The sequence below is a fragment of the Oncorhynchus gorbuscha genome, linkage group LG09 (assembly GCF_021184085.1).
Source record: "Oncorhynchus gorbuscha isolate QuinsamMale2020 ecotype Even-year linkage group LG09, OgorEven_v1.0, whole genome shotgun sequence".
NCBI classification, from domain to species: Eukaryota; Metazoa; Chordata; class Actinopteri; order Salmoniformes; family Salmonidae; genus Oncorhynchus; species Oncorhynchus gorbuscha.
In genome coordinates, this window is record NC_060181.1 from 32,512,442 (window position 1) to 32,525,523 (window position 13,082).

The 13,082-nt window shown below is 45.1% G+C and overlaps 1 protein-coding gene across 1 annotated transcript in view; it reads left to right on the forward strand.

Moving 5' to 3' along the window:
• LOC124043402 (RNA polymerase II subunit A C-terminal domain phosphatase-like) overlaps window positions 1-12,316 on the forward strand; it is a 128,114-nt gene extending 115,798 nt beyond the window's left edge. The window contains exon 13 of the mRNA XM_046361983.1: window positions 11,768-12,316. Within this exon, the coding sequence (XP_046217939.1) occupies window positions 11,768-11,924 (157 nt within the window). The 3' untranslated portion in view covers window positions 11,925-12,316. The remainder of the gene's footprint in view (window positions 1-11,767) is intronic.
• Window positions 12,317-13,082: the final 766 nt, after the last annotated feature.

Consider the following 13,082-nt stretch of genomic DNA (forward strand, 5'->3'; position numbering starts at 1 on the left):
TCTTTGTTCTCCTTTCTCTCTCTCTCTCTCTCTCTCTTTTTTTTTTTTTAAGCAGTGTCAAACTCTGAGCTGTCAGATGTGTTCTCAAGAACAGCTCGGAGCTGCTTGAAGTCTGCTGTCGTGTCGGGGTTTCCCCCACACTTCCTTTTACTCTTTCGCTCTCTTTCTGTCTCTATTCCCTCGTGTCGCTCTCTGATGCTCTCCTTACTCACTCAGACACACACACACCCTGCTCTCTCCTTCTGCAACATCACCATCTCTTCCTCTGTATTGTGTAAACTGCATATACATTGAAGAGACCGATTCACAGACAGGGAAAATGGAGTTGTATCTAGTCTTTTTGGGGGGGGGGGGGTCTTTAGCATTTGGCACCCACCTCTTCTCTGCACTACCCATCTCGTCTTCTCCCCCTTTCTCATCTCCTCTTATCCCCTTTCATCTCTGCTGGTGTTTCCCCGTAGTGTCTCCCTGCGCCACAGGATTGTGGGAAGTGTTTGGAGCCCAGGAGACTCTCACAGAGCTGCTTCTGCTGCCTGCTTCCTAACTACTGACTGCCCTGCCCTTATCTGTGGGGGGGGGGCATACCCAAAACAGAAACACTGGGTTGTGTACTGCTGAAACACGCCAGCTTCTGCAATACCTTCCCCAGCTCATCTTATCTGCAACATGTTGTCTGGACTGTCTGTGTGACTAAAATACACAGCTCTGAGACCAAACGGAGCGCTTCAGGTCATCTTTATCCTCCCCAATCCTGTTTTCTCTTCTCATATCAGTTACCATCACACTAACACCAGTGTGTGGAGCTGGAATGGCCTGGTGTGGCCTACGGCTGTTAGTTCACCGTCACAAAGGCAGAGGGCTGGGGAGCATGTCCTATTGACGCCCTGGATATAATCACAACACACACACACACACACACACTGCCTCAGACGGGACACCGCCTCATCGCAGCCCACAGGTGATTGCATTAGGAAGTGATTTCGGATGTGCCTTGTGTCCCTAACACCAGGTAATTAGAGAAAGTTGATTTGTCTTCTGTTCTGAATCAGCCATGCATGAAGCAGTGTCTGACAGCATGTTAATTAAATCAACCAGACCATAATGATATTGACATGGGGGACAGACACATTAAAGCATTCAACTGAATCTCCTTTTAAAGATGACTGATGTTTTGATGACTTAGGTGGAGAAAGCAGTCTTTCCAACAGTGGTAATTTAAAGATGCATGTCATGCGGAATGAGTTAATAGTTCTGTAAATTACCATGATAATAGCGAGCTATTTCTATTCAAGTGTTCATTTGACAGTCTGGTCTTGTGGTCTCTCTAAGGCCATTACAGAACGCTTCATATGTCTAACTTTCTCTCTCTGGACTGAGAGCCAATCAATAGTTTAGCCTTTTAGCCAGGCGTACTCCTTTCAGTGTTCACCACAGATCTGCAGCGGGACTGCTAGAATACATCATTTCTCTCCCTGGATAAAAAAAACGTTGAATTCGATAGAGTTGGTTCTCTGAGAGTAAGTGCTTCGAGGAAATGTAAAGAATCCACTTGTGGCCGATTTGGCCCCTGCTGCTACTACATTACATAGTGATTTCTAGGTGTTCGATAGTGTTAGGCCAGATGTTGTTTAGAACAACTTTGATGTAGGTGTTTCTCTCTGAGTCTCTTCCTCCCCGAGCTGAGTGATTTCAGAAACACATCAGACCAGTTGTTCTCTGTTATTGGCTGATCTCAGAGGTTCTAATGAGAAAATGCAAATGAAGGAGCTGTTTCAGAAGGTTCCGTCATCTCCATGTTCTAGCGGAGTCAAGCAGGGTCTGAGAGGAATCTTGGAAAAGTCTCTGTTTCGAGGGTTAGCTAACCCTGCTGTAGCACAGCAGGCTGTGGGACTAGAGCAGACAGACCGACAAAGAGAGATCTGTCCTCTACCTCTTCTCTCCATTCTCTTTCCCCTCTCGCCTCTCTCTGGTTCTCTTTCCTCTCTCTCTCTCTCTCTGGTTCTCGTTCTTTCCTTCTCTCTCTCTCTGTTCTCTCTCTCATAAATATATGAATTGAAACCCTAGGTTGTTTTTTTATAGACTCTTCCTGCTCAGTCATCTCCCTAAGTTGATATACTGTATGTAATACAGAGGAAAGAGACATTGTGTTCAACTGAATTGAAGTCTCTGCTCTGTCTGGACGGAATCCTCAGAGGAACCAGAGTTAGACTGTAGCTCCTGGCCTTTCATTGGACCTTCAGATGAATACAATACTGGACGTTTAACCGTAGCCACTCCACGCGTTGCAGGCAGTTAGAGCTGAATACCAGGGTTCCTGAGGGCTACTGAACAAGTACTTTAAGCCCCAGGCTCCTCGCTAATTTGAGACACTTATGATGAGAAGGGGATAGGGAGGAAAAGGAGTGGAGGAGTTGGAGAAGGCAGAGAAGGATGATCCCAAGGTAGAAAAGTACATTCCTGATAAAAACCTGATTAATTGATGAGTTTGTTTTAAAGGGTGAGATGGTACGGTGTGTGTGTGTGTTGTATTAATAGCCATGGTGCTTGTGTCTGAGATTGGTGGTAATCATGTGGAGAGGAGATCAGTGAAGGAACTCCCCACTGCTGCTGACACACACACAGCCTCCCCCTGAGTCTGACTATTAATGTAGAGCTGTTACACACACACACACACACACAGCCTCCCCCTGAGTCTGACTATTAATGTAGAGCTGTTACACACACACACACAGCCTCCCCCTGAGTCTGACTATTAATGTAGAGCTGTTACACACACACACACACAGCCTCCCCCTGAGTCTGACTATTAATGTAGACCTGTTACACACACACACACAGCCTCCCCCTGAGTCTGACTATTAATGTAGAGCTGTTACACACACACACACAGCCTCCCCCTGAGTCTGACTATTAATGTAGAGCTGTTACACACACACACACAGCCTCCCCCTGAGTCTGACTATTAATGTAGAGCTGTTACACACACACACACAGCCTCCCCCTGAGTCTGACTATTAATGTAGAGCTGTTACACACACACACACAGCCTCCCCCTGAGTCTGACTATTAATGTAGAGCTGTTACACACACACACACACAGCCTCCCCCTGAGTCTGACTATTAATGTAGAGCTGTTACACACACACACACACAGCCTCCCCCTGAGTCTGACTATTAATGTAGAGCTGTTACACACACACACACAGCCTCCCCCTGAGTCTGACTATTAATGTAGAGCTGTTACACACACACACACAGCCTCCCCCTGATTCTGACTATTAATGTAGAGCTGTTACACACACACACACACACACACACACACCTCCCCCTGAGTCTGACTATTAATGTAGAGCTGTTACACACACACACACACACACACACACACACACACACACACACACACACACACACACACACACACACACAGCTTCCCCCTGAGTCTGACTATTAATGTAGAGCTGTTACACACACACACACACAGCCTCCCCCTGAGTCTGACTATTAATGTAGAGCTGTTACACACACACACACACACACACACATACACACACACACACACACAGCCTCCCCCTGAGTCTGACTATTAATGTAGAGCTGTTACACACACACACAGCCTCCCCCTGAGTCTGACTATTAATGTAGAGCTGTTACACACACACACACACAGCCTCCCCCTGAGTCTGACTATTCATGTAGAGCTGTTACACACACACACACAGCCTCCCCCTGAGTCTGACTATTAATGTAGAGCTGTTACACACATACACAGCCTCCCCCTGAGTCTGACTATTAATGTAGAGCTGTTACACACACACACACACAGCCTCCCCCTGAGTCTGACTATTAATGTAGAGCTGTTACACACACACACAGCCTCCCCCTGAGTCTGACTATTAATGTAGAGCTGTTACACACACACACAGCCTCCCCCTGAGTCTGACTATTCATGTAGAGCTGTTACACACACACACACAGCCTCCCCCTGAGTCTGACTATTAATGTAGAGCTGTTACACACACACACACACACACACACACAACCTCCCCCTGAGTCTGACTATTAATGTAGAGCTGTTACAAATACACACACACACAAACACACACATAAACACAGATAAACACATACACACAAATAAACACACACACACACAGATAAACACACACACACACACACACACAGATAAACACACACACGTTCTTCGCTGTCAGCAGCCAGTCTTCACTGATGAGATCAGTTTGATAACTCCACTTCTCAGATGACAGCCTGCTGAGATGGTCCTGTTTTGAAAAGACAACCATAATAAAACGTAATGTAACTGCTGTGATATAACACAAATACAATACTAGATATAATTCAACTCTGCTCTTAGCCACCATATGACCTTGCTATTACCTCCTAATATGTGCTCTATGTTTACAAACCAAACAGCCTGATGCCAGTAGGTCATTCAGTTGCAAGCATGACAAGACTATTCCATAGTTAGGGCGACACCTGAAGGTTCAGTTTAGAGAGACAGTAACGTTTCACACAGCAGGCTACTGTACTCGACCTGGGCTGCCATTTTAGGAGTTTTTCCTAAACTAAAGTTAGATGACCTCTGACCTTTAACAGTAGAACCGCTGGGCTTCCCAGGAGCCTACAGGTCATTTCACATAGGTAAAAGGATATCAATCCGCAAGCGCGAACGCTCAAATGATTTGCCGTAAACATAAGCACCAATGCTTGATAAATAATTCAAAACGCAAATATAAAAGATGAATTGCATAAAGAAACCTTTGTGGAAATATATAATTGAAATTATATAGAAAGAATAGTCATTCCCGCTTCATTTGAAGAGCATCTTATGGGCTTCATTAGCACTACTTAGATGCTTTACAAATCACCATATATCATGCTCTCTAAAGATTCATGTCATATGTCATAACTGTGTGACATAACATCAATTTATTTGTTCACATTTATTAAACCTATATGGAGCATGAAATATGTTTTATAGATGTGTGGCTCATTTATGTAGTGCTTATGAAGCATATATGATTGCTTTAGGAAGTCTCCATAAGATGCACATCAAGTAAAGCGGGACCGTAAAAAAGTGATTTGTTGATACATGTAGGCTACGGATAGGTTTTGTATTTGCCTACTCTACAGGCCTGAAACTCATTGAAAACACCACAATGTCATACATTTGATTCTAAAGAAGAATAATGTTAGATTAGATTAGTTCTAGAGTAGTAGTAGTAGTAGTAAGTAATACAGTCCAGTAGCTGTTTCTTTTGAAGTTTCTCATTTCCAGATTTGTCTCATGCACAGGATACAGCAGGTGTAAAGGAGTACAGTTGAAATGCGTAACTTGTGAGCTCTTTCCCGATAATGCGCAGTAAAGGTAGTAATATAGATAATAAATAAAAACCTGTGAAGTGTGAGGGAAGAGAAAAGGAGCAGTTATATACAGGTCTTATATAGAGGTAGGTCAGTGCCAGTACTTTTATTCCAGTGTGCAGCGGTACTGGAGGGATTGTTAACAGGGGTAAAAGTGGCTGGTAGCAGGATGCATTTACATTTGTTCCACCTGAGCGTGTCTGACCAGAAGTCAAACGTTTGATGGATCCTTTTTGTCGTTTTCTAATGCCTCTTAAAAGGGGAGACGGTAATCAGATTACATTATTGAGTTTAGGTCATCCAAAAAGTTACCTTACTGATTACAATTTTGGACAGATTATATTTAGAAAGTAACCTACCCAACCACAAGTAAGTAATAAAGTCCAGTGACATCTTTTTAGTTGATGAATTCAAAGGGAAAGAGTTTCGTCAACCCACAAGGCGTGTGGTCAAATGATTTGCCGTGAACATAAGCGCCACCACTTGTGGTTCATATGGTGCACCACAATATCAAACGGCAGTGGGCGTCGGCCTTCGGCGGTTCTAGTTTTAATGAACACACTAATCAAGAGTGTTGCTGCCCTGTGTGTGTGGGGGTTGGTGAGAGGGTTAGGGGGACAAACTGACAGAAGACCACTAATGAGAAAGCCCCCTTCGCTCTCTGTGGAGGTGTGTGTGTGTGTGTGTGTGTGTGTGTGTGTGTGTGTGTGTGTGTGTGTGTGTGTGTGTGTGTGTGTGTGTGTGTGTGTGTGTGTGTGTGTGTGTGTGTGTGTGTGTGTGTGTGTGTGTGTGATGTAATCCTACTGAACACGCTCCCCTACCTGCCTCATTAGCATCATGCTAACGAGCCCTCTGCTGCGGAGGTGTCACTAGGGGGAGAGGGGAGATGTCACAGAGCCAGGGGTGGAGGGGGGGAGAGGTGGGCATGTTTAACCCTTCACTCCCCTGGGGGGAGTCCCTTGGTCTCTTGAATACATGTCCTATCCTCTCTCCATTTGGTTTCACCTCTCTCAATTCAATTCAAGGGGCTTTATTGGCATGGGGAACCTATTTTAACATTGCCAAAGCAAGTGTGACGGATCACCACCTCAAGCTGAACCTCGGCAAGACGGAGCTGCTCTTCCTCCCGGGGAAGGACTGCCCGTTCCATGATCTCGCCATCACGGTTGACAACTCCATTGTGTCCTCCTCCCAGAGCGCTAAGAACCTTGGCGTTATCCTGGACAACACCCTGTCGTTCTCAACTAACATCAAGGCGGTGGCCCGTTCCTGTAGGTTCATGCTCTACAACATCCGCAGAGTACGACCCTGCCTCACACAGGAAGCGGCGCAGGTCCTAATCCAGGCACTTGTCATCTCCCGTCTGGATTACTGCAACTCGCTGTTGGCTGGGCTCCCTGCCTGTGCCATTAAACCCCTACAACTCATCCAGAACGCCGCAGCCCGTCTGGTGTTCAACCTTCCCATGTTCTCTCACGTCACCCCGCTCCTCCGCTCTCTCCACTGGCTTCCAGTTGAAGCTCACATCCGCTACAAGACCATGGTGCTTGCCTACGGAGCTGTGAGGGGAACGGCACCTCAGTACCTCCAGGCTCTGATCAGGCCCTACACCCAAACAAGGGCACTGCGTTCATCCACCTCTGGCCTGCTCGCCTCCCTACCACTGAGGAAGTACAGTTCCCGCTCAGCCCAGTCAAAACTGTTCGCTGCTCTGGCCCCCCAATGGTGGAACAAACTCCCTCACGACGCCAGGACAGCGGAGTCAATCACCACCTTTCCGAAGACACCTGAAACCCCACCTCTTTAAGGAATACCTAGGATAGGATAAAGTAATCCTTCTCACCCCCCCACCCCCTTAAAAGATTTAGATGCACTATTGTAAAGTGGCTGTTCCACTGGATGTCATAAGGTGAATGCACCAATTTGTAAGTCGCTCTGGATAAGAGCGTCTGCTAAATGACTTAAATGTAAATGTAAGTGAAAGGGATAAACAAAAGTTAAATAAACAATAAAAAGTTAACCGTAAATATTACTCACACACAAATATTACTTTCAAATGACATATTCTGTCTATATACAGTGTTGTAACAATGTGCAAATAGTTCAAATTTACACTGGTTGGCTTTTTTCTTTTGGCAACCGGTCACAAATATTGCTGCTGTGATGGCACACTGTGGTATTTCACCCAGTAGATATGTGAGTTTATCAAAATTGGAATTGTTTTTGAATTCTTTGTGGGTCTGTGTAATCTGAAGGAAATATGTGTCTCTAATATATCATGTATTTGTTAGGAGGTTGTGAAATGCAGCTCAGTTTCCACCTCATTTTGTGGGCAGTATACGCACAGCCTTGCTTCTCTTGAGAGCCAGGTCTGCCTACGGCAATGTTTCTCAATTACAAGGCTATGCTCACTGACTCTGTACATTGTTTTGGGTCAGTCACAGGGGTCCGGTATTCTGCCACTGTGTACTCTCTGTTTTGGGCCAAATAGCATTCTAGTTTGCTCAGTTTTTTGTTCATTCTTTCCAATGTGTCAAGTAATTATATTTTGGTTTTCTCATTTGTTTGGGTCGAATTGGGTTGTTGTCCTGGGGCTCTGTGGTGTTTGTTTGTGAACAGAGGACCACCTTGCTTAAGGTACTCTTCTCCAGGTTCATCTCTCTGTAGGTGATGGCTTTGTTATGGAAGGTTTGGGAATCACTTCCTTTTAGGCAGTTGTAGAATTTAACAGATCTTTTCTGGATTTTGATAATTAGAGGGTATCAGCCTAATTCTGCTCTACATGCATATTTGGAGTTTTACGTTGTACACAGAGGATATTTTGTGAATGTTTGGTTGGTGAGCGGACCCCAGACCTCTTAACCATTATAGGGTAATGGGTTCTATAACTGATTGAAGTATTTTTAGCCAGATCCTAATTGGTATGTCAAATGTTATGTTCCTTTTGATGGCATAGAAGGCCCTTCTTGCCTTGATATTTCACAGACTTGTGGAAGTTACCTGTGGCGCTGATGTTTAGGAAGCACCAGATCAGAAGCACCAGATCATCTGCAAACCGTAGACATTTGACGTGAGATTCTAGTAGGGTGAGGCCGGGTCCTGCAGCCTGTTCTAGTGCCTTCGACCAATTTATTTATATATATGTTGAAGAGGGTGGGGCTTAAGCTGCATCCCTGTCTCACCCCACGGCCCTGTGGAAATAAATGTGTTTTTTGTCCATTTCAACCGCACGCTTGTTGTTTGTGTACATGGATTTTATAATGTTGGATGTTTTTCCCCCCAACACCACTTTCCATCAATTTGTATAGCAAACACTCATGCCTAATTGATTCAAAAGCTTTTTTGAAGTCAACAAAGCATGGGAAGGCTTTGAGTTTGTTTGTTTGTCAGGGTGTGCAGGGTGAATACGTGGTCTGTTGTACGGTAATTTGGTAAAAAGCCCATTTGACATTTGCTCATTACATTGTTTTCACTGAGGAAATGTACAAGTCTGCTGTTAATGATAATGCAGAGGATTTTTCCAAGGTTGCTGTTGATGCATATCCCAGGGTAATTATTGGGGTCAAATTTGTCTCAATTTTTGTGGATTGGGATTATCAGTCATTGGTTCCAAATATTGGGGAAGATGCCAGAGCCGAGGATTATTTTAAAGAGTTTAAGTATAGCCAATTGGAATTTGTGGTCTGTATATTTTATCATTTCATGAACAGAATACCATCAACACCAGAGGTCTTTTTGGGTTGAGGGTTTGTATTTTGTCCTGTAGTTCATTCAATGTAATTGGAGAATCCAGTGGGTTCTGGTAGTCTTTGATAGCTGATTCCAAGATTTGTAATTGATCTTGTATATGTTTTTGCTGTTTTCTATAGAGCTAAAAAAAAATGGAGAAGTAGTTTATCCACACATCTCCGTTTTGGATAGATAACTCTTTGTGTTGTTTGTTTAGTGTGTTCAAATTTTCCCAGAAGTGGTTAGATTCTATGTATTCTTCAATTACCTTGAGCTGATTTCTAACGTCCTGGTCCTTCTTTTTCCATATTGTATTTCTGTATTGTAGTAATTCACCATAGTGAAGGCGTACCCTCAGGTTTTCTGGGTCTCTATGTTTTTGTTTTGATAGGTTTCTCAATTTCTTTCTTAGGTTTTTGCATTCTTCATCAAACCATTTGTCATTGTTGTACATTTTCTTAGGTTGTCTGCTTGACATATTTTGATTTGGTAGGGAAGCTGGAAGGTCAAATATACTGTTTAGGCTTTCTACTGCCAAGTTTACACCAACTATTACAGTGAAATGTTTTGTCCAGGAAGTTTATTGTTGCCTAATTGTTTTTTGGTTGGTTTTGACACTACTTTCCTTCCATCTATACCATTTCTTAATATTATTCAGTTCCTTTGGTTTGGATGCCTCATGATTTGAGTATTGCTCTGTTCAAGTAGACTGTGATTATATTGTGATCTGATAAGGGTGTCAGCTGGCTGACTGTGAACGCTCTGAGAGATTCTGGGTTGTCAGTGATAAAGTAATCTACAGTACTCCTGCCAAGAGAATAGCTGTGGGTGTACCTACCATAGGAGTCTCCTCGAAGCCTATCATTGACTATGTACAGACACAGCGTGCGACAAAGCTGCATGAGTTGTGACCCATTTTTTGGGGTTGTTTTGTCTTAGTTGTATCTAGAGGGGCATATTTGGGATGCAATACTTTCTCCTCTATACCATGTTTCTTGTAGGATGACACTGTCTGTATTTCCAATTTCTTTGAAGTCTTGGTTCCTGTTCTTTAGGCCAAAGGCAGATATCCGCAGACCTTGTATATTCCAGGATGAGATAGTAAAAGCTTTGTGTTCCATAGTGTCTAGTGCTGTTTCCGTGTGGTTTAGGCCACGACTATTACAGTAGGTGTGAGCAGAGCATGTTGAGAATCTAATACATAGCTCTTAGGTTGCAGGATGCCAGTAGCATACCACCCTGCATACCACTGCTGGCTTGCTTCTGAAGCTAAGCAGGGTTGCTCCTGGATAGGAGAACAGATGCTGCTGGATGTGGTGTTGGAGGGCCAGTAGGAGGCACTCTTTCCTCTGGTCTAAAAAAATATCCCAATGCCCCAGGGCAGTGATTGGGGGACATTGCCCTGTGTAGGGTGCTGTCTTTCGGATGGGACGTTAAACGGGTGTCCTGACTCTCTGAGGTCATTAAAATATCCCATGACACTTATCGTAAGAGTAGGGGTGCTTACCCCGGTGTCCTGGCTAAATTCCCAATCTGACCCTCAAACCATCACGGTCACCTAATAATCCCCAGTTTACAATTGGCTCATTCATCCCCCTCCTCTCCCCTGTAACTATTCCCCAGGTCGTTGCTGCAAATGAGAACGTGTTGTCAGTCAACTTGCCGGGTAAAATAATGGATAATAACGGATAATACATTGCTTGGGCAGTGTATTAGTGGAGGTTGGGCCTGTTGCTCTGCTCACGGCGTGGGCGTATGTCCTGCTGTCATATTGAGGTCCTTGATGCAGGGGCGTGGGGCCAGAAGGGGCATAGGCCTAATCTGGGGGGGCCTGTATAGGTTGTGGCCAGGGATTGTTTGGGGTGGTCTCAGCTGGTTGGGGCGTGGCTGGTGACACTGGTCTGGGTGTAGGCTCTCTTGCCATGAGTTCTCTTGGTGCTAGTCCTTCGGGGGGGGGTGTCTCGCTGGTCTGGGCAGGGTGTACGTTGCTCCTATGTGAGGTGCTGGGGCTGCATCGGTCTCTCGCTCTGTCTGTCTGTCTGTCGCTCTCCTTTAACTGGAATAGAAAGGAAAGGCGGATGTATCACACGCCGTGTGATCCGTCTGTGACTTTCTCTCTGTATTTCTCAGCCTTTTGTGAATGGCGTCGGCTGGGGGAGAATAGAGGTACAGCGGCAGTAACTAGACAGCTCCAGTAGAATAACACTTGCTGCAGCTCTGTGGAGAAGAGAAGAGTCCTACTCTCTCATTACATCAGACTGTTCTCAGGGGTGTTACTGTTAGAGCAGTCTTGTGTGGAACAAGGAAAATTATGAATCTTCAATATAGTGGTGAGTCCTATTCATGTTGGATAGGGATATAGGAGATTTGGTACATCAGTAACCCCCTGTTCTGTCTGAATAGGGTTGTGATAGTTACCAAAGACCCCCACATGGATGTAATACTGTTCAGATTTCATGTCTGGTTGTTTACTCAAATATTGTTGCTGTTGTGTTTCGCTGCATTGCTCTTTCTGGTAATGCCTAAATGACATGCCTTCAGTATGATCTATACACACGATGTAACATCATATTAGGAGATAATTCTGTTTGTGTCAATAGCAGTAAGTGTCAAGACGAAAAGGTTTTACTCATCAACCATTCTCTCCCTCTCTCTCCAGGGGACAGAAGCGCAAGCTTGCTGAGGCCAAGGAGGAGGAAGAGGGGGAGTCGGCGGACGAGTCCACCAAGGATTCTAATGAGGAAGAGGAAGGAAGCAGCTCAGAGGCTGATGAGATGGCCGCTGCCCTGGATGCGGAGCTCAACGACTTCATTTGACATGGATGAATTTGATTGGACAAAAGAACTGGGGCGTTTGATTGGACGTTTGTGAACGATGCCTCACAGAAACACTCTTAATTTCCCCAGCAGCTTTACGTCCGGGTGGTGCCTGAATCTTTGTCTCTACTGTGTGTGTGTGTGTGTGTGTGTGTGTGTGTGTGTGTGTGTGTGTGTGTGTGTGTGTGTGTGTGTGTGTGTGTGTGTGTGTGTGTGTGTGTGTGTGTGTGTGTGTGTGCGTGTGCGTGTGCGTGTGCGTGCGTGTGTGTGTGCGTGTGTGTTTTAACGAGGTTGAATGTGTTGTACAGAATGAAAAGGTAGGTTAGAACAGTAGGAAAACGTCGGTGTGTAAATATACGCTGAAAAAAAATAAAGGGACCACTAAAATAACACATCCTAGATCTGAATGAATGAAATATTCTTATTAAATACTTTTTTCTTTACATAGTTGAATGTGCTGACAACAAAATCACACAAAGATGATCAATGGAAATCAAATTTATCAACCCATGGAGGTCTGGATTTGGAGTCACACTCAAAATTAAAGTGGAAAACTACACTACAGGCTGATCCAACTTTGATGTAATGTCCTTAAAACAAGTCAAAATGAGGCTCAGTAGTGTGTGTGGCCTCCACGTGCCTGTATGGCCTCCCTACAACACCTGGGCATGCTCCTGATGAGGTGGCGGATGGTCTCCTGAGGGATCTCCTCCCAGACCTGGACTAAAGCATCCGCCAACTCCTGGACAGTCTGTGGTGCAACGTGGCGTTGGTGGATGGAGTGAAACATGATGTCCCAGATGTGCTCAATTGGATTCAGGTCTGGGGAACGGGCGGGCCAGTCCATAGCGTCAATGCCTTCCTCTTGCAGGAACTGCTGACACACTCCAGCCACATGAGGTCTAGCATTGTCTTGCATTAGGAGGAACCCAGGGCCAGCATATGGTCTCACAAGGGGTCTGAGGATCTCATCTCGGTACCTAATGGCTGTCAGGCTACCTTCTGCGAGCACATGGAGGGTTGTGCGGCCCCCCAAAGAAATGCCACCCCACACCATGAGTGACCCACCGCCAAACCGGTCATGCTGGAGGATGTTGCAGGCAGCAGAACGTTCTCCACTGTGTTTCCAGACTCTGTCACGTCTGTCACATGTGCTCA